Consider the following 22,730-nt stretch of genomic DNA (forward strand, 5'->3'; position numbering starts at 1 on the left):
AGTGCTAATTGCTGTAAGCCCCACTCCTCTTGGTCTCTAGGTGATCCCCAGTAGTCAAGAATCAGATTCTACCAGTGATCCTCATGAGGTAAGATCTGAATGAGCCACCCAGAAAGCATCCCGCAACACTGGTAGAGCTGACTGTCCACTTTGCCTTCCTTTTTCCCACTGGCAATAAATGTTAGGCCAAGGGGGCTACTCAGGGAAAGACAATGCAATCAAAGTGAAATCTCTCCTCTTACCCTTCTAATGTGATACTTCTCAGTCTCTGTGTTTCAGGAGGTTGCTTCAGGCTCACCTTCAAGTTCTGGGATTTTCACAATGGTGTCTTGTATGTGGGTAGCTGCTAATTGGCCTTCCAAGGGGGCTGGGGCTAAAGTCAGGAATGACTTGTGTCACTTTCCTGATAATATCACCTCAGCTATGGAACTTCTGACATAACCCTATGGAACTTCTGACATTTTAAAGGAATATTTTGTGCTGTCTCATAATTAGTTTGAATGAATATTTTTTTATTATTATTCATTGAACTGACTATAGAATAGTATCCTAGCTCTAGGATAAAATAAGAAATCTTGCAGGCATAATTTATCAATATCTGACCTTAAATTGTAATATGTATTACTTCAATAGAAATTCTAAATGTCATATTGAACAAATTCTTCTACCTCAGGTTAAATGGAAGATGTAAATAAATAATGACAAAGCTTCTCTTTCATGAAAATGCTTCATTTATGATATTCATTGCACTCTTTGGATAAGGCCTCTCTGATCATTTCTTGATTTACTTTACTGTTCTCTCTTCCTTGTCTCATATCTTTAAACATGGGTTCTCCCTAAGATTATTCACTTTTTACTTCTCTACGTATTGCCAGGTAGGGGTGATGCAGCATGACAGTTGGTGATGGGCAGAGCAGAGATGAAAAAGATGCTCAAAACAAGGCATGGAAAAATGATGAGCACAGATTTCATCTGCTTCATAATTTTTCCCAGGAATAATCCTGCCTGTACACATCTTTGGTGCCTTTTTTTAGTAACAACACATGTGTGTTTCTTTTTTATTCTTTTTGTTGTTCTCCTTGGAATTTTAAATGCCTTTCAGCTCATAAACTCAGTAAAAAATACCATGGCATATTTTTTCAAAAGAATTTTATGATCCAAGGAAATATTGCTTAATCAGACAGCCTGATGTTGGATTTATTTTTGTACTTTTAAAAACTTTTCCTTATGCAGCATCACAAAGATGCTACCTTAAATTCTTCAAAATTAAACGAGAAAGTGAGAAAAGGAAATTAAACTTTTTTAAGTAAAGATACTCTTCTTACTTTCTCTCCGATTGGGAAATGAGATCTGGTCTAGAAAAAATGAGGAGAGGAAAACATCATCAACAAATACCCAACTCCAAGATGTAGACTTCTTTGAATAGAAGAAAAAGATTGTGTATTTTATGCTTGAATTCTGTGCTAAAATGTGCAGTTGCCTAAATGCATAACTGAATATGAGAAAAGAGTTTGGAATCATCTGAGAAGAAACATCTGCCTAACTTATGGTCTATTGTCCATTTCTAAAAAATAGAAATAAAATCTATCTCTGTGATATCAAAGATCTAAACAGATGTGAAGCTATGGACTCCAAAATTGAATGTATAAAAGTGAAATGGCCTTGTTTTATTTCTTTAAGACAAAACTTGTTTGGACTTATTGAAGTGTGATGTTTAAGGTGGTAAAGATGTTAGGTGCAGGTGAAGAATAGTGAGGTATACATGACTCTTGTTTCTGAGATTGTTTCCTTGAAAAACCCCAAAAATAATCAGTTTGGAAATACGAGGTCAGTGTCATTAAGGAGTAAATGATAATATAAATATTTAAGTTCTGAAATATTCCTATGACTTTGGTCTTAGGCTTGTTTGTTTTGAATAGTTGTGCCATAAAATAACTCAGAAATACGTAGAAGGAACCCTACAATGGCCGCTATGTAAGAATCATTCAAACCCCTGCTCTCCCACTACAGAGCTGTACATTATTGGGTGAATCATTCCTTAGTTTCTCAGTTTATTCATTGCATATAAGAAAGGGATTAGAGATATGCAGAACCTCCCAAGATAATTGTGTCAGGGAGGGTGCTGACTGGACCCCTGTTCCTGCTATTCCTACTTGAGTCCTCAAAGATCCTGGAGTATATACTTAACATATTATTATAGCTTCTGTTTAGGCTTTCTCTGAAAGAAAAGTGTTCTATAGCTTTTAAAAAGCATTAGCTTAGCCAAAGCCGGTTTGGCTCAGTGGTAGAGCGTCGGTCTGCGGACTGAAAGGTCCCAGGTTCGATTCCGGTCAAGGGCATGTACACTGGTTGCGGGCACATCCCCGGTGGGGGGGGGGGGTGCAAGAGGCAGCTGGTCGATGTTTCTCTCTCATTGATGTTTCTAGCTCTCTATCTCTCTCCCTTCCTCTCTGTAAAAAATCAATAAAATATATTTTTTAAAGCATTAGCTTAGATGTTTCCAATTATTATTAGCCTTATAGACTAGAATTCTATTAAATATATTTGTTATTCATTAATTAAAAACATTTATGAATGCCTTATATGAATCAAGAACTTTGCTTCAATAAGCATTGTAAATACCAAGGGGAATAAGATTAGAAAGATCCTGATCTTGGATTTTCTAATATCATGGAGAAGTCTAACAACAGACAAGATCATTACAGGTTGTGGTAAATGATATGATAGAAATAAACAGGGTATTGAAAATGAATAACTGCTTAAAGGAAGGGAAACTGACTAATTAAAGGTAGAGAAGCCTATTTCCACTAGAACAATAAAAGAAATCTTCTTAGATAAGGGAAGATTAAGTTAAGACCTGAAAAATGAAAAGGAGCCATTCATGCAAAGAACTTTGGGAGATCCTTCAAGGTTGATGGAATAAAAATGACTAAGATATGGAGGTGAGGACAATCTAGCTATTTTTGTAAAACTAAAAGGAAGTTATTACAGCAGCAGCATAGTAAATACTGAAAAGTCGTTGAAGATGAGTTTGAAAAAATAGGTAAGAAGCAGATCATGAAGGACTTTTTAAACCATTGTAATAAGTTTGAATTTTATTCAAAGTGTAGTGGCATGCCATTGAAAGGTTCCAAGCAGAAGAGGAGTATAGTCTTCTAAGGGAATCACTCTATAACTTCTAAACTTTGTTTAATAATAGCTAGTGTTGTTGGCTATCTCAAGGGATAAAATAAGTTCCAGGAACTAAATAGAACAAAATAAATTTGAATTACAAAAGCTTGTTATGTACCAAGACAGTTTAATGAGGAAAGAATGGTCTTTTGAACAAATGGTGCTGCAAAACAACTGGATACTTGCATGCAAAAACATAATGTTGATCGCTTACTTACACTACACTCAAAAATTAATTCAAAATGGGTCACAGTGCAAAATGTAAGAGCTAAAACTGTAAATGTCTTGGAAGAAAACATAGTTATAAATCTTCATGACCTTGGGTTATGCTAAGTTTCCTTAGATAATACCAAAAGTACAAGTGACAAAATAAAAAATAGATATATTGTACTTCTGCAAAATCAATAGTCTTATACTTCAAAGGAAACCATCAAGACGGTGGAAAGACTCCCATGGAATGGGATAAAATACTTGCAAATCATATATAAAAAGAGACTTGTACCCAGAATATAAAAAGAACTCTTATAACTCTGTAATAAAAAGACAAATAACCTAATTAAAAAATGAGCAAAATATTTGAACAGCTATTTCTCCAAAGAAGATATACAGTTGGCTAGTAAGCACATGAAAAATGTTCAACACTATTCACTATGCAAATAAAACCACAATGAAATACCACTTTACATCCACTAGGATGGCTATCAAAAAGAAACATACAAAAGAAAATTAAAATAACAAGTGTTGATGAGGATATAAAGAAATTGGAAACCTCTTATATCACTGGTAAGATGTAAAATGGTGCAACCACTTTGTAAATCCATGTGGCAATTTCTCAAAATGTTAAACATGGAATTATAGTGTGCCCCAGAAATTCCACTCCTTGGTCTATACCCAAGAGAATTGAAAAGAGGGTTCAAATTAAAACTTATACAACCCAAATGACTATCAACGGAAGAATTAATCAATGTTTATTAATTAATTTTATCCATACAGTAGCTGATTAGCTACATATACAAAAGCCTAAGCGACTGGAATGCTAGAATGACCAGAACAACTGGTTGCTATGATGCACACTGTCCACCAGGTGTCAGACACTGAACATAGGAGCTGACCTCTGGTGGTCAGAGCACTCCCAAGCCAACTTCCTGCAGCCAGCCAACCCCCTGCGGTTCCTCTCTCCACGCCCCCCCCTCCCCGCTCATCCGGCAGGCCCTGGCCAGTAGCCAGCAGGAAGGTCTTGGCCAACCCTGTTCACCAGCCAGGCCTAGGGACCCCACCCATGCATGGATTTCATGCACCAGGTCTCTGGTTTGGCAATAAAAAGGAATGATATATTCATACATGCTGTAATACTGATGAACTTGAAAACATCATTCCTGGTGAAAGAAGCCAGTGATAAAAGACCACATATTACATGAAATGTCCCAAATAGGCAAACCCATAGAGACAGACAGTGGCTTAGTGGTTTCCTAGGGCTGGAGGTATGTGGAGGAAAAGGGAAGTGACTATTTATGGGTACTGGGCCTCTTTTGGGGGTGATAAAAATAATGTTCTAAAATTTATTTTGGTGATGGTTGCAGAACTTCTGAATATACAAAAAAAATCATTGAATTGTACACTTTAAATGGCCATAATATGGTACATGAATTATATTTCAATAAAGTAGTTAAAAATAGATGTTTTGAGTTATGTATGAGACAATACAGCTACTCACACAAAGTTTTAAATAATCAATAGGAAATCCCAACTCCATCCTCTATTTTATGATTTGACTGAACAGCAAGTCAACTATTCTTTCTCAATGTGACTTACATATAAAGCACTCATTTTTTAATTATTAAAAAAATCTATCAAAACAGGCACATTGTAGAAAACGTTGATATTTTTCCAGTCTGCTCTGCAAACTTCTGAATATACAAAATAGTTGTAGTCATGCTCACTTTTAAAAGGCAACATTTTGTAGCAAAATATTACTTATGTGTTTCAGAACAGGCACTAAAATGAATCAACGAATATCAGTGGAAGTTTAATAACCCCTCCAAAACAGAAAAGAAGAAAGAAAGAAAGAAAGAAAAAAAGAAAGAAAGAAAGAAAGGAAGGAAGGAAGGAAGGAAGGAAGGAAGGAAGGAAGGAAGGAAGGAAGGAAGGAAGGAAGGAAGGAAGAAAGAGAGAGAAAGAAAGAAAGAAAGAAAGAAAGAAAGAAAGAAAGAAAGAAAGAAAGAAAGAAAGAAAGAAAGAAAGAAAGAAAGAAAACACCTATCTTTAAAAGGGGGAAAAAGTGAACAAAAGAACCAGGGGAGATTTTTCTCTTAATCATAAGAGAAGGGGGGAAAAAAAATGCAGTATAAAATACAGACAACCTCTTTTCTCACCCATATGTGAAAAGATCTCCATAATTGAGCTCTTCAGTATGTTTGGTCATTTCTAAGATTTAAATGCATCATTTAATCTTAGTAACGCTTTGAACAATTAGTATTATACCCCTTTTATGTAATAGAAAACTGAGGCCTTTAGAAGTTAAATAATCTTCCTAGGGTAACAGAGCCAGAATATGAAACTGAAGCAGTCTAACTTTTAAAAGCTCACACCATTAACCTCTGTGACAGTTAATCAGCCTCATTTTAAAAGTTTGTATTAGACATAAAGAAGTCTCAGGTTAGTGCAACTATAATTTCAACCTCTGGATGCAGCTAGAACTACAGCAATAGGACTTAACCACTTTGGCGTCTAAATTGAGTGACTTGCTGAGACGAGAAGAGCATTTGTTCAGGAGCATAGAGCATGAGTCATTTCCTTAGGTATCTGTTTATTCGTTCAACAAATATTTATCAAGAGCCTACATAGCACAGTGGTAAACCACAATTTATTTCTTGTCTACATCGTTTTTGCAGTTTGCCACGCTGTGGGACACAAGTTTAAGATTTCCATTTTCATTTCCAACTGATGCAAGGAATACTGTGATGAACTATTACCCATTTTAGGAATTGCAACCTGGTTTACTGTGGATCTCATTGTTGACCTGCAAATGCTCATGACATCTAAAATATTTTATTTACTTTCTACTAAACCTAAGAGTTTATATTGAACTTGTAGTCTACTTTTGTCTAAACAAAGTAGAATGAAATGAAATGTTGTTTTAAACAGTTTAATATGACCACCTCCTTTCCCTCCATGTATTTCCCTCCCTTTTCATTTCACAGATCAAAGAAGTTCTCTTTAATCCTCTACTCCAGTGAAATGTCGAGTTCTCCTTGACCATGATTAGATATATTTTATAACCCTATACATTCAGTAAGATGTTGAACCTACATTACTTCATAGAGATGCTGAAATGATGCCTTTGGACTTACTTAAATTATATTCTTGCTCATCAAAATGTGTATGCTAAAATCAAGTAGTTTTCTTCCTCTAATAAATAAATAACTTTAATTTTTTTCTATCTTGGCCAGTCTGTATATGTGAATTTTACTCACTAGTAACAGCTGTGCCTCTAAGTCATCATGACCTCTTTTTAGATGATTAGACAAACATAATATTGTGGAAAAGTAACTCTCATCTTAATCTTCAATTTAATAATTATGTAATATAAGTATTTAAACATCCTATCAGTACTTTCTGTAACAATTTACTTTTTTTATATTGGATATTCAGGGACCTGAAGGAATTGTGGGAATTCCAGGACAAAGAGGTCATCCAGGAAAAAAGGTGAAATTTTTATATCATTTTATGCTGGTTTTCTTTCCCCTGATATGCTCAGAGCCCCAAAGAATGTAGTGATTTTATTTGCACGATATACAAAGTAATAAAGATATAAATTTACCATTAAAAAGGACATTTATATAAATTCGTACTTAATTCCTCTTACTAGGACTAATCACCTTAATTATATGAAGGCACATTTTCCACTTTGTAGTTTCTAGAAAGATATTTGCCTTTCCTTCTGGTTACCAAAAATTCTTTAGTAGACCATAAGCCAGAAATAAAAGAAAAGGAAAATAATATACCATTTGTGCTTTTTAGTAACAATTTCAATAAAATGTTTTGGAAAAAGAAATATGATTAGAATTATTTCTGGATTATTGTGTTTCTTTAATTGAAAAGGTTAATAATTGGTTTTATGTTTTCCGTGTACTAACTAAGATACACAAATGAAAAATGTTTTATTTGCTCCCTTCATATATTATTTTAAAATTTACATATTTTTTAAATTTTAGTATTTTAAAATTAAAAGTTGATCTCTATGTGGGATCAGTAATTTATTCAAGTATTGGTGAGACATGAAAATGATTTTTCCATTGTACTACATCAGTTCTATACTACATCACTGTACTAAAACTCATAATGTCTAATAATATTTCATTTTTTGCATGAACTTTTGGAAACAAGGGTTGTGTGATACTTCTAAACCTGAATACCTGTACTATAATTAACTTTAATCACACCATATTCTAGTTCTCAAATCTCAATTCTATCATTTCTGCTAATATACACCCAGTACATCTTTCTCATAATTTGGGAACAGTATAAGAGAAATAAAAGGTAAAGAAAAATGAATGAAGTGAATTTTAGTTGCCATTCTTTCTCATAAATAGTGAAGTCTCTTTTCAGCATACATAATTGTATGCCTAAAATCAACATTGGAAATGGGACAACGCAGGTTCTTAGAATAATCTGATCCCTTAGGAAAGCCTATAAATTATTATGAATACTAAAAAAGTTCCCGCTGACTAGATCACAGTTTAGTTTTTCTTTGTGTGTACTTGAATATCAATAATAGAACAGGGGGGTTCCCACATTCAGAAGATGAATTATATCTCTTAATGTTGTTTAAGAGCAGCTATGTTTTGGTGCTAGTGATTCATCAGTCAGCCTAATGGAAAACAGAAGATAACTGGGTTTTAGAAGGATGTAAAATGACATGAAAACGTTACTGATTTTTAAAGGCAAACTGCAAACCAGTGAGTGATGACCCTGAACACAGTGTGCAGAACTGCACACGAAAGCCTTTTTGCATTAAGCACATCTTCGTGGCACTGAAGTTCTCTGTAGAAACAGGCTTTCTCAGTAGGGCCTATATTTTCTCATGATTATAATCAATATATGCATGCATGCAGACATTCATACAGAAATGCATACACACACAAATTTCAAAATTTTTTAAAAAATGGTTATTTTTAACTCAGATCTCCTCTGCTTGTTTGGCCAAAATAATTTTATAAATTCTTTTTCCATTATATGAAGGCACATTTTAATTGTATTTTTAAGATAACCTATTTGGTGATGGCATGTTATGTGATTATCATCAGTGGTGGTGTGTAGTACTATTTAAGTTATAGCAAAGTTACTCTTCATAGCATTTCGCTTACAGAATATTATCTGGAGTCATTCAGGTAGATGACATAATTAATTATTCCAAGTCTAAATTTGTTTTTCCTTCCTTTTTTCCTCTTATTAATGACATCCACAGGGTGATAAAGGACAAATAGGGCCCACAGGAGAAGCTGGAAGCCGAGGCGCTCCTGGGCAGGCCGGGGAAAGGGGTCCTAAGGGTGCCAGAGGAACCAGAGGTGCTGTGGTGCGTATTTGCTTGGTTTCCAGAACGAAGTTCACTGTGGATGGAAAAGAAATGTATCCATGTCCTTAAAGCTTCATTCCTTGATTAATTTTACAGAAAAAGCAGTAGTTCCACTGAAAATAATCTACCTCCTTGGGATGTGGAGAATTGTAAGCATTCCACAGTACTTAAGTGGCTTAGTGGTTTCTGGACACGAAAAGGGAAAGGGGAAAAAACTTAAAATGGAAATAAAATATGAAATGAGGTTTAAAAATACCAGATTATAACTCTTAACCTAAGTAGGAAAGTTTATATGCCTTGCGCTTAAAATCAGGGTTTAACATCTGTATAAAACTCCGCTGCCGTGGCTGACAAATTACTTTGGAAATTAGGTTTACTCGAAAATGGGTTTTCTTTATATGCTTGGACTCCAGGTGCTTATCTAGAGATGATTTTTCTAACCACTGTGATAAATCTCCATAATGTCTAGTAATATTTCATCTTTTGCAAGAACTTTACATGATGTTGGAAACAAGGATAGTGTGATACTTCTGAACCTGTAATAGCAAATTTATGTTGCTAATGTGTTGGGGCCCGTTCAGAAGATCACAGCAGGAGAGATGCAAACTACTTAAGAGATTATCCAATTTAGTCTTTTCACTGTTTCATAAGCTTATTTACAAAAGGAATGTGTATTTCCTACTCTCCATTAAAGTGTCACACCAACGCCAGGCTTTTCTCCCAGGCCTGCTGGGGAACATTGCATGAGTCATCTGTTGGAGGACAGTGTGCCTCCTGCTCATTTTAAGTATTCCGTCCCTTACTGCCATCTAACTACTCCAGGTCTTTTTCCTTCCCTTTGTTTGAATTAGTAATATTTTTCTCTCTTTGAATTATGCATTCAAAAACATTAAATAATGTGACAACTTTTAATACACATAAGTTAATTTATCCAAAGAGTATTGCCTTTAATGTACTCTTCTACTTTAATTTTTCTCTATAAAAAATACTCACTTTTTAAATTTTGACACATCCCCAAACTACCTTCCCAAGAGGTTTCTACACATTTACACTTTTATCATCAATACTTCAGATGAATCCTTTTAATGTTTCAGAATTTGATAAATAAAATAGCGTATTTCATTTTTTTTCTATTTACATTTTCCTGAATGCTGCTCAGTAATTTGTATTTTTTTTTCTTGAAGTTGCCATCATATGCACTGTGCATGTTTTTCTGTTAGGTTGAAGTCTTTTTCCTGTTGATTTGTAATAACTCCTTATGTATTTTATATGTTGTATTTTATTAAATGTGCTACAAAATATGTTACAAATATAATCCCTTTCATGTATCTCTTAATATTGTTTAATTGTCATGTAGTCATATCTGTCAGTCTTTTTCTATATAGTTCTAGGTTTTATTTTATTTGTTAAAAATGCCTTCCTTCCCTAAAGTATAGAAAAATTTTCTTTCATATCTTTCTTATAATATTTTTAGCTTTATTTTTATCCTTAATTCTTCAAAGCATGCAGAGATTTTTTTACTATGAAAGTAATTGTAAAGGACTAATTTTTTTTTTTTTTTTTGGCTCAAATTGAGACAACCAATTATCTCAACACATTTAATAAACAAGCAGTCAATTTCCCACTTTTCTGAAATGGCTACCATTACCAAAAACTAAACTCTTAAATATCCTCTGGTCTGCTTTTCTTCTCTCTCTTTTCTTCTCTCAATCATTTGTTTATTTGGGGGTCAATACCACATTATTTAGCCAAAACCGGTTTGGCTCAGTGGAAAGAGCGTCAGCCTGTGGACTGAAAGGTCCCAGGTTTGATTCTGGTCAAGGGCATGTACCTTGGTTGTGGGCACATCCCCAGTAGGGGGTGTGCAAGAGGCAGCTGATGGATGTTTCTAATTCTCCCTCTCTGTAAAAACACAATAAAATATATTTTTTAAAAATACCACATTAAATTATTATGTTATTGCAGTATCTTTTGAGACAAATACTCCATAATTTGTTTTTTCTGAAAAGTTTGGCTCTTAACTACAATTTCCTCTTTCGTGTAAATGTTAGAATCAGATCAAGTTCCTTTAATATTTAATCTTTCAATAGAAAAACACCATATGTCTTTCCATTCATTACTCATATCTCCTTACATATTCTTCAATAAAGTTTTGTTTTCTTTATCTCTTTTCTTATACCTTTCTTGTTAGGTTATTGTTAGTTTCTTAAGGATTTTATTACATCTAATCCTTTTTCCATTATATCTTATCGGTGCTATGCAAGAACTCTACTTCTTTTTATATTATATTTTTATATTTTGACTTTATGTTCACTTTAATCAATTTAGGTGATTCTCATGGGTTCTTTAGGTAAATATTCATATCACCTCCTCTTATTTATTATTCTTTCTATTACATTGAACTTCTGGTTAGTATAATATTTGGCTAGTCATGTACCCATTCTATGCCTTAATTTACTCATCTGCTATTTACTTTGAGACTCAAATAGAAGAGTTGATGTGGAAACTTTTTGATATGATGAAAGCTAAGATTTTCAAATCATTGTTTTTTGCTTTTTTTTTTTTGGTTGTCTGAGTCATCTTTTCAGGAGTTTAAAGGCATTTACTAAATACCCTGTATTGTGTGTGGTTTACTCATCTGTAAAATATTAATAATGAGTATCATGGAGTGATTATTACACACAAGTGTTTAACCATTTCTATTTTAACAACTTTGACCAGAGCTAAAACTGTGGATCAAAGCATCTGAAACTACCACTGAGTACAGAGTTCCCCTGTTCCCATCGTGACAGCGTCAAAAACTAGCAGGCTTCATTCTCTAATATTCAGTGAAGCACGTCTACCAAAATTTGACAAATACAAACTACATTCCCAAGAACCTGCTGGAAACCTGCAGGTTTCTGACAATTGGAAGCATTTCTTTTAATATGATTAAGGATGTTTATGCCTGATGTAAACCAAAGAGATATTTTTTTTTGTGGGACTTTTGTGGCTCAGAAGAAAAATGAGGCAAAAGTTAGAGTGCGATGTTTTGTTTTCCCATTTCAGACTAGGTGGAATTTTGTGCCGTTAAGAAATCTAAATTTTAAATAATAGTGGTATAAGTTTAATGATTTAAACAATTATCTATTTTCTCTCTAATATTGTTTTTTAGGGACATTTAGGATTAATGGGACCTGATGGAGAACCAGGAATTCCAGGATATACAGTAAGCAATTCTAATCCTATATAATAAAAGGCTAATATGCAGTGGAATGACCAATTACTATGACATGCACTGACCCCCAGGGGGAAGATGCTCAATGTGCTCCCACAGGGGGAGTGCTGCTCAGCCAGAAGCTGGCTCGTGACTGGCGGCACAGTGGTGGTGAGGGGAGTGTCTCCCTCTAAGCTGGAAGGCAGACATCCCCCAAGGGGTCCCAGATTGCCAGAGGGCACAGGCCGGGCTGAGGGACCCTTCCTTCCCTTCTCCCCCACCCTGAGTGAATGTCATGCACTGGGCCCCTAGTTGAAAATAAGAAAGTATATATTTGCATAAAAACATTTACATAAAGATGTTATCCCAAGAATGCAAATTAAGATGAAATGTCCCTGCTAGACCTTTTAAACATATTAAGTCTCATCCCCTTATAGAGTGAATCCTATTTTTCTTTCAAAATAGTGCAATATCTAATAGATGGCCCTGGTGGTTTTAGGCAGAGCGTGCACAAATGTTACTGAGACTGTCTACTCCCTTGTCCTTTTGTTAGGGCCATAAAGGTCAACCAGGACTTTCTGGGTTGCCAGGACCTAAAGGAGAAAAGGTATGTGTGTGTGTGTGTGTGTGTGTAGATTTTTTTAATCCTAAAGTTAAACACTGAATTCATGTGTTTTTTTCTGAAAGTGTGTATGGCAACTGTTTCAAAAAATAAAAGAAGCTCTTTTCAATTTGGGAAGTATTGCAAATTCTAGAAAAAAAAACAAAGAACAATGGGTGAAAATTTTCAATAAATCATTAAAATGTCTTCCAAAGGTTGTTTCAAGATTGACGTGAAATAATATGCATATATTAAAGTATTTTGCAACCTGTAAAGTTTTGTAAAAGTAAAATTAAGTTGTTATTGAAAGAAATTGGGGGCACCCTGACCAGTTTGGCTCAGTGGACAGAGCGTTAGCCTGCGGACTGAAGGGTCCCAGGTTTGATTCCGTTCAAGGGCATGTACCTTGGTTGCAGGCACATCCCCAGTGGGAGGTGTGCAGGAGGCAGCTGATGGATGTTTCTAACTCTCTATCCCTCTCCCTTCCTCTCTGTTAAAAATCAATAAACTGTTAAAAAAAAAAAAAAAATAGAAGAAGAAGACTCTAGGTTAAATGACTAGCCATAGTACATTTATAGTAAAAATGTTTTGTGAGTTAAGAATAACTACAGCCAAAACCGGTTTGGCACAGTGGCAGAGTGTCAGTCTGCGGACTGAAAGGTCCCAGGTTCAATTCCGGTCAAGGGCATGTACCTTGGTTGTGGGCACATCCCCGGTAGGGGGTGTGCAAGAGTATGCTGGTCAATGTTACTCTCTCATCGACGTTTCTATCTATCTCTCTCCCTTCCTCTTTGTAAAAAATCAATAAAATATATTTATAAAAAAAAAGAATAACTACAACAGTACTCAGCTTGATTTGTAATATCAGTGGAAACCTAACACAGAAAAATCTTAAGCTGCTTTTTATGCAAATAAAGCAGATTGACACTTCCAAGGAGAACCTCATATGAATTACAACTGTGAATAAAATATCATATGCTAAGTTTTGTAGGTAAAACTTTTCTATTAAAAAAAGATAAAACCAGATTGTATATTTCATGATATATTAGAAAATAATAGGCTGTCTATTTTGCTGATTATTTTATTAACTTATTGTTTTGTAAATCATTATCTTCGTTATAGGGTTATCCAGGAGAAGATAGCACAGTCCTAGGACCGCCTGGGCCTCGAGGTGAACCAGTAGGTCTTTTTCTAAAATTTTGATGTTCAAGATAAAATGTAATTACTATAATAGATTCAAAACGTCAGTCACATCCTTTCAAAGAATTTTATTTTGTTACTTTTGTAACATGATTTTTATAGAAACAGCATTATCTGTAGCGACATAATCTAAATATGAAAGCTATTTATATGCAGGTCAAGGTCCTTTGTACAATATGTAAGTTTAATTCAGTGACTTTCTAAATCTAATTTCCAGCATTAAATGCACAATAACACCTTTTATAGAGATTATTTAAAAATGATATACTGTCGCGGAGCTTGAAGATGGCGACCGAACAGTCGGACCTGTTCTGACTCTGGTCCCAGAACAGATAAAAGTGGCATCTGAGTCGCTCAGGGAGGGTTTATTAGCAGCTGAGGGGCAGCCGAGGTCTCTAGCAAGCTAGGGAGCGATCCTCTGGACAGAATTTCCTGGCCACAGCGGCGGCGGCCGCAGCAGCGGCAGCGGCGGCGGCGGCGGCGGCGGCGCTGCGAGAAAGGAGTGGCTTCTCTGAGGCCGGGAAAGCCCACAGCGGAGAGGTCCATCCAGTAGCTGAGACGCCGGAATTGGCGCAGGCGTGTGGATTCAAAGGAGTTCTTCGGTCACCCACGGAAAGGTCAGAGTTTGCGGGGAAAGCCTGAGAGATCGCGATCCTGCGGCACGGCCAGCTTTGGTAGCCGGAGAGTTCCGGCCCCGCCTCCATGGAGCGCCCGCAAAGCTGAGCCCTAAGAAGGCTGCAGCGACATCTAGTGCTGGGTTTGGCATAAGCTTCCCCAGAAGCGGGAATTTTTGATTTTATTTAAAAAAAAAAAACAAAAAAAAAACGCCAGGGGACAGAGTGTTAAGAATCGCGGCTGTCCCGCCAAGGGCGGAACGTCTGGACACCTCAGCGCCTGATCCCCTTCACCCCCTAGCTTCGGAATACTAGGGAAGGCCTGCCTAGTTGGGCATATCCGGGGAATTGGCAGGGAGAAATTCCCTTTCGGGAAACAAGGGATCGGAGCCAGAAGAGATAGTCTGGGAGCCAGCTAGCACCCTGCCAGCTAGAGCCATAGAGAAAGAAGGCCAGAGCAACCAAAAAGACTGGGAGGTCAAACCAGAAACACTGACACCTAAGAGCTGAATTACAAACTGCCCTTCTTTTTTTTTTTTTTTTTTTTTTTTTTTTTTTTTTTTTTTTCTTTTCTTTTCTTTTCTTTTGTCTTTTAATTAATCAAAAATAAATGGACACAAATAACTAAGATATAGCCTACTTAAAATTAAGGATTACCTTACAAAACTGAGGTGCAGTGGAAAGCTGGGAACTGCAAGACTGTCTGGTCCGAGAATCAGAAGTGCCAAATACATTAACTGAGGAAGTAAGGGACTACTACTGGTCATTTTTATGCTAATTATACTATTCTTTATTTTATTTTCATTTTTTACATCTTTTATTTAATTTTCATTTTTCATATCTTTTACTTAAGAAACAATTTTTTTTCTTTTTTCCTTACTTGATTTTACCTTTTCAATTATTACATTTTTCAATCTCTATCATCACTATTACTACTGCTATTTTGCAATTATTTTAAAAAAATTTTATTTATTTTTTTTTCTCTCTCTCTAGTACCATTTTATTTTTTCTTTATTTTACATTAGGAGTAACCTTCATTCTATTTTAATCTCTACTATAACATCATTCAACCCTATCTCAACTCAACCTTTACACTATCACTCTCTTACTAAACTTTACCCTTTAGTCTACAGTTTATCCTATCCCTTTCCGGCTTTAGTTTTTCCTCTATTCTCTCTCTATACCCCCTGCTAAAGCTCTCACTATACTTATAGACCTAAGTTCAACCCCTGATCCAAGTGTATAAATACCAATCTCTGCACTATATTAACTAGTTAAAAAAAAAAAAAAAAAAAAAAAAAATCTGTTCTCCCCTCTATCCTTGTCGCATTGTATGTGTGAAGGTTGATTATTGTGAATTTTTATGCCTTTTAGTGAAATTGTTATGCTTATTCCTGTATTGTTATTGTTGCTTTGTATTTTTTTTTTAAATCCTCTGTTTTTGTTTGTTTTTTTTACTTCTGTATATCATAGCCTTACTTAATAATAGTGGATATAGTAGTTTGTATTAATCTCCAAATATTGTTCCTGGCATTGGCGGGGTCCAGAGGTTGTTCTTTGGCAATTTTCTCCACATATGTATAGTTTGTTTCACATTTCTCTTTTAGTTTGCTTCTTCTCTCTCTTTCTCTCTCTCTCTCTCTCTCTCTCTCTCTCCATCTTCTTTTTTTTTTCTCCCTGTTTTCCAACTTCATTTTGTCATTATTTTTTTTCCTCTTCTTCTTTTTCTATCTCTTTATCCCTCTTTTTTTTTTAATTTACTTAATTTTTTTTTTAATTTTAATTTTAATTTTTTTTAAAAAAAATTTTTCTTTATTTTATTTTTACCCCTATTCCTTCTCAACTATCCTCTAAGTTGCCTTTCTCTAGTGGTCACCTTTATTAGAGGTTATTAATATTGTAAATACATTCCTGTTAAGTGCCTCTTGTGTTGTACCTGGTAGTGTTGTATTTTGTACCTCAAAAATCAATGCAGGAGAAGGAATACCGCATAACCAGACTTCCTGAAAAGATGGGGAGACAAAAACATAGTCCGCACGTGAAAGAAAAGCAGGCATCACCAGAAAAGGAAGTAAACGAGTCAGAGGTAAGCAGCCTGCCAGAGCAAGAATTCAGAGTAATGATCATAGCATGGCTAAAAAGAATGGAAGAGAAATTTGACAATAGCCAAGAAGAAATGAGGAAGAACCATGAGGAAATGAAGAAGAGCCATGAGGAACTGAAGAAGAACCAAGAAGAAATGAAAAGTGACATCGCTACCATGAAGAACTCAATAGAAAGCATCAAGAGTAGACTAGATGAAGCAGAGGACAGCATCAGTGAGCTAGAAGATAAGATGGAAAAAAATACCCAAGTAGAGCAACTTCTAGAAAAAAAGATTAAAAAGCAGGAGGAGAGCCTACGGGAGCTTTGGGACATAACAAAACAAAATAATATTCGAATAATAGGGGTTCCGGAAGGAAAGGAAACTGAGGTAGACATGGAAAAAGTATTTCAAGAAATAATGACAGAAAACTTTCCTGAAATAGAAAAGAAAAAAACCACACAAATCCAAGATGCCCGCAGAGTCCCAAGCAAAATGAATCCCAGAAGACAGACTCCAAGGCACATTATAATTAAATTGGCAAACAACAATGACAAAGTAAGAATCTTAAAAGCAGCCAGAGAGAGACAGAAAGTTACATACAAAGGAACCCCCATCAGACTAGCAACTGATTTCTCAACAGAAACTTATCAGGCCAGAAGGGAATGGGACGAAATATACAAAGTCATGCAAAGGAAGGGTCTGAATCCAAGAATACTGTACCCAGCAAGGCTATCAATCAAAATTGGAGGGGAAATCAGGAGCTTCACAGACAAAAAAAGACTGAAGGAATTTATCTCCACCAAACCAGCAATGCAAGAAATGCTAAAGGGTCTACTGTAAAAATAAAGAAATAAGAAGTGAAGAAGGAACATGGGTATAGAATAAAAATGGCGTCAAATGAGTACCTATCAATAATAACCTTAAATGTAAATGGATTAAATGCTCCAATCAAAAGACATAGGGTAACAGATTGGATAAGAAAACAAGACCCATACATCTGTTGTCTACAAGAAACTCACCTCAGAAAAAGAGATGCACACAGACTGAGGGTGAAGGGATGGAAAAAAGTTTTCCAGGCAAATGGAAATGAAAAAAAAGCTGGGGTAGCAATACTTATATCTGACAAATTAGATCTCAGAGTGAAGGACATAACAAGAGATAATGATGGCCACTTCATAATAATAAAGGGAACAATCCAACAAGAAGAAATAACCCTGGTAAATATATATGCACCCAATACAGGAGCAACCAAATACATTAAAAAACTGCTGGAGGACATTAAGGGAGAGATTAATAGCAATACAATCATAGTAGGAGATTTTAATACCCCACTGTCACCCTTCGACAAATCATCTAAACAAAAAATCAGCAAAGAAATATCAATCCTAAATGACTCACTAGACCAGTTCGAATTAATTGACATCTTCAGGACACTCCACCCCAAAGCCACAGAATATACATTCTTCTCAAGTGCACATGGGACATTCTCAAAGATAGACCACATTTTGGGACATAGGCAAAGTCTCTTCAAATTCAAGAAGATAGAAATCATATCAAGTATCTTCTCAGACCACAATGGCATAAAACTGGAAATTAACTGCAATAAAAATAATCCAAAGAAATCAAACACATGGAGACTAAACAGCTTGCTATTAAACAAAGGCTGGGTTACCAGAGAAATCAAGGAAGAAATTAAAAGCATCCTGGAAACAAATGACAATGAAAACACAACAATCCAAAATCTATGGGACACAGCAAAAGCAGTTTTGAGAGGGAAGTTCATATCCTTACAAGCCTATTGCAAAAAACTAGAAAAAATAGTAACAGATGATCTAACTCTACAACTCAAAGAGTTAGAAAAGGAGCAACAAGAAAAGCCCAGTGTAAGCAGAAGGAAGGAAATAACAAAAATCAGAGCACAGATAAACGACATAGAGACCAAAAAAACAATACATAAGATCAACAAAACCAAGAGCTGGTTCTTTGAAAGAATAAACAAGATAGATGGACCTCTAGCCAGGCTAACCAAGAAACAAAGAGAGAGGACCCAAATAAACAAAATCAGAAATGAAAGAGGTGAAATAACAACAGACCCCACTGAAATACAACGGATTGTTACAAAATACTACGAACAACTCTATTCCAACAAACTGAACAACCTGGAGGAAATGGACATATTCCTAGAAAAATACAAACTTCCAAAACTCAATCAGGAAGAATCTAAAAATCTCAATAGACCAGTGACTTGGGAAGAAATTGAAACAGTCATCAAAAAGCTTCCAGCAAACAAAAGCCCAGGGCCAGATGGCTTCACAGGAGAGTTTTACCAAACATTCAAGGAAGAACTAAAACCTATCCTTCTCAGACTATTCCAAAAAATTCAAGAGGAAGGAACACTTCCAAACTCCTTCTATGAAGCCAGCATCACCCTAATACCAAAACCTGATAAAGACAACTCAATGAAAGAGAATTACAGACCAATATCCCTCATGAACATAGATGCCAAAATCCTCAACAAAATTCTAGCAAATCGGCTCCAGCAGAGCATCACAAAGATCATACACCATGACCAAGTAGGATTTATTCCAGGAATGCAAGGTTGGTACAATATCCGCAAATCAATAAACGTGATACATCACATAAACAAGTTGAAAGATAAAAATCATATAGTCATATCAATTGATGCAGAAAAAGCATTTGATAAAATCCAACACCCTTTCCTGGTAAAAACTCTTAACAAGGTGGGAGTACAAGGATCATACCTCAACGTAATAAAAGCTATATATGATAAACCCACAGCCAACATCATACTCAATGGGCAAAAACTAAAACCATTCCCTCTAAGAACAGGAACAAGACAGGGATGCCCACTATCGCCACTCCTCTTTGACATAGTACTGGAAGTACTAGCCATTGCAATTAGACAAGAGGAGGAAATAAAAGGCATCCAAATTGGAAAAGAAGAAGTAAAGTTATCCTTATTTGCAGACGACATGATATTGTATATAAAAAACCCAAAAGACTCCATTAAAAAACTAATTGGCTTAATAAATGAATTTGGCAATGTAGCAGGATACAAAATTAACACCAAGAAATCTATGGCATTTCTATACACCAACAGTGAGTTTATAGAAACAGAGACTAAAAAAGCAATTCCATTTACCATCGCACCAAAAAAATTAAGATACCTAGGAATAAACTTAACTAAGGAAGTAAAGGACCTATACGCGGAAAACTACACGACACTGAAAAAAGAAATAGAGGAAGATGTAAACAGATGGAAGAACATACCATGTTCATGGATTGGTAGAATCAACATCATCAAAATGTCCATACTTCCTAAAGCAATCTATAGGTTCAATGCACTCCCCATTAAAATACCAACGGCATATTTCACTGACCTAGAAAGAACTCTCCAAAAGTTCATTTGGAACAATAAAAGACCCCGAATAGCCACAGCAATCCTGAGAAAGAAGAGTAAAGTAGGAGGTATCTCAATACCAGACTTCAAACTGTATTACAAAGCCACTGTTCTCAAAACAGCCTGGTACTGGCACAAAAACAGACATATAGATCAATGGAATCGAATCGAGAACCCAGATATCAACCCAAATCACTATGCTCAATTAATATTTGACAAAGGAGGCACAAATATACAATGGAGTCAAGACAGTCTCTTCAATAAATGGTGTTGGGAAAATTGGACAGATACATGCAAAAGAATGAAACTAGGTCACCAACTTACACCATACACAAAAATAAACTCAAAATGGATACAGGACTTAAACATCAGACGGGAAACCATAAAAATACTAGAAGCAACCACAGGCAACAAAATCTCAGACGTATGCCAAAAGAACTTCTTCACTGATACTACCCCTAGCGCAATCGAAGCTAAAGAGAAAATAAACAAATGGGACTACATCAAAATAAAAAGCTTTTTTACAGCAAAAGATACCATCAACAAAACAACAAGAAAGCCCACTGTGTGGGAGAACATATTTGCAAATGTTACCACTGATAAAGGTTTAATCTCCAACATCTACAAACAGCTTATACAACTAAATAAAAGGAAGATGAATGATCCAATTAAAAAATGGGCAATGGACCTAAATAGAATATTTTCAAAAGAAGACAGAAGGAAGGCCAAAAGGCACATGAAAACATGCTCAAAGTCACTAATTATTCGAGAGATGCAAATCAAAACAACAATGCGGTACCATCTCACACCTGTCAGAATGGCCAACATCAACAAATCAACAAACGACAAGTGTTGGCGAGGTTGTGGAGAAAAAGGAACCCTCGTGCACTGCTGGTGGGAGTGCAGACTGGTGCAACCACTGTGGAGAACAGTGTGGAGTTTCCTCAAAAGACTGAAAATGGAACTCCCATTCGACCCAGTAATTCCACTTCTAGGAATATATCCCAAGAAACTAGAAACACCAATCAGAAAGGATATATGCACCCCTATGTTCATAGCAGCACAATCTACAATAGCCAGAATTTGGAAACAACCGAAGTGTCCGTCAGCAGATAATTGGATCCAAAAACTTTGGTACATCTACACAATGGAATACTATGCTGCCATAAAAAAGAAGGATTTCTCATCATTTGCAGCAAACTTGATGGAATTGGAGAACATCATGCTGAGTGAAACAAGCCAATCAATGAAAGAGAAACACCACATGACCTCACTCATTTGTGGATAATAAAGAACATTATAAACTGATGAACCATAAGATAGATATAGTGACAGTATATCAACAAGTAGACTGTCAAATTACAGCGGGGAGGGGAGGATGATCTGGGGGAGAAAATAGATCAACGAAGGACTTGTATACATGCATATAAGTGCAACCAATGGACACAAAACTTTGGGGAGGGAGGGGATGTGTGGGAGGGAGGGAGGGGGTCAAAAAATATCAATAAAATATATTTAAAAAAATAAAATAAAATAAAATAAAATAAAAAATAAAATAAAAATGATATACTGTAGACATTTTAGGGGAGATATTTAATCATCAAATTCAGATTTATTTCTGAAGTATTTTTAAAACCCCTTTTTATAGCTGTTTACACACAGCAAATGATTTAAAGATTCATTTACTGTTAGCCTGAGGGCCTGGAGGTGGGGGTGGAAGCAGGAGCTGGCTGGAAGAGATTAACCCTGGGGCAGGAAAAGAAAGACTTATGTAATACTTTCAACAATAAAGATTTAAAAAAAAAAAAAAAAAAAAAGACTCATCTAACCAGTTTTTAGAACGAATACTTTTTCAAGATCACTTATCTACAGTCTCCTAATTTAGCATTTTAAGGGCTGACTGTAACAATGTGTGTTTTTTTAAATAGCTTTTGTACTCATGCACTGCTGGTGGGAAGGCAGACTGGTGCAGCCACTGTGGGGAATAGCATGGAGTTTCCTCAAAAAGTTAAAAATGGAACTCCCATTTGACCCAGTAATCCCACTCCTCGGAATATATCCCAAGAAACCAGAAACACAAATCAGAAAGGGTATATGCACCCCTATGTTCATAGAAGCACAGTTTACAATAGCTAAGATTTGGGAACAGCCTAAGTGCCCATCAGCAGATGAGTGGATTGAAAAACTGTGGTACAATGGAATACTATACTGCTATAAAAAAAAAAAGGAACTTTTACCATTTGCAACAGCAGGGATGGAACTGGAGAGCATTATGCTAAGCAAAATAAGCCAGTCAGAGAAAGATAAATATCATATGATCTCACTCACACAGTGGGATATAATGATCAACACAAACTGAGGAACAAAAATAGGTCCAGAGAGAAGGCAGCACTAAATAAACAGTCCAACCTCAGAGAGAAGGCAAGGGGGAAAGGGTGGAGGTCAACCAAAGGTCTTATATGCACGCATATTAGCATAACGAATGGACACAGACATTGGGGAGGAGGGGGCTTGCCCTCAGGGATGGGAGTGTCTCAGGGGGAGGGGGGGTGTTCAATCCAGGGAAAAAGGAGACATATGTAATACTTTAAACCAGTGTTTTTCAACCTTTTTTGGGCAAAGGCACACTTGTTTCATGAAAAAAATCACGAGGCACACCACCATTAGAAAATGTTAAAAAATTTAACTCTGTGCCTATATTGACTATATATAAAGTAATTCTCTTGAATAGGAATCAAATAAACACAAAGAAAGTATTTTATAATTACTTTATTATGAAATATTAAGTAAACAAAATAGTGAAAAATTATAAAATTCTTGTCTTGTCTGCACCTACGGCACACCAGGCAACATCTCGCGGCACACT

At 35.7% G+C, this 22,730-nt stretch overlaps 1 protein-coding gene across 6 annotated transcripts in view; it reads left to right on the top strand.

Moving 5' to 3' along the window:
• COL24A1 (collagen type XXIV alpha 1 chain) overlaps window positions 1–22,730 on the top strand; it is a 294,053-nt gene that overhangs the window by 191,785 nt on the left and 79,538 nt on the right. For all 6 annotated transcript variants that reach the window (XM_084874405.1, XM_084874404.1, XM_084874403.1 and 3 more), the window contains exons 39-43: window positions 6,823–6,876; window positions 8,639–8,746; window positions 11,901–11,954; window positions 12,496–12,549; window positions 13,666–13,722. In XM_084874405.1, the coding sequence (XP_084730531.1) occupies window positions 6,823–6,876; window positions 8,639–8,746; window positions 11,901–11,954; window positions 12,496–12,549; window positions 13,666–13,722 (327 nt within the window). The remainder of the gene's footprint in view (window positions 1–6,822; window positions 6,877–8,638; window positions 8,747–11,900; window positions 11,955–12,495; window positions 12,550–13,665; window positions 13,723–22,730) is intronic.

Source organism: Pipistrellus hanaki (assembly GCF_964339955.1).
Source record: "Pipistrellus hanaki genome assembly, chromosome: 2".
In the NCBI taxonomy this organism is placed as follows: Eukaryota; Metazoa; Chordata; class Mammalia; order Chiroptera; family Vespertilionidae; genus Pipistrellus; species Pipistrellus hanaki.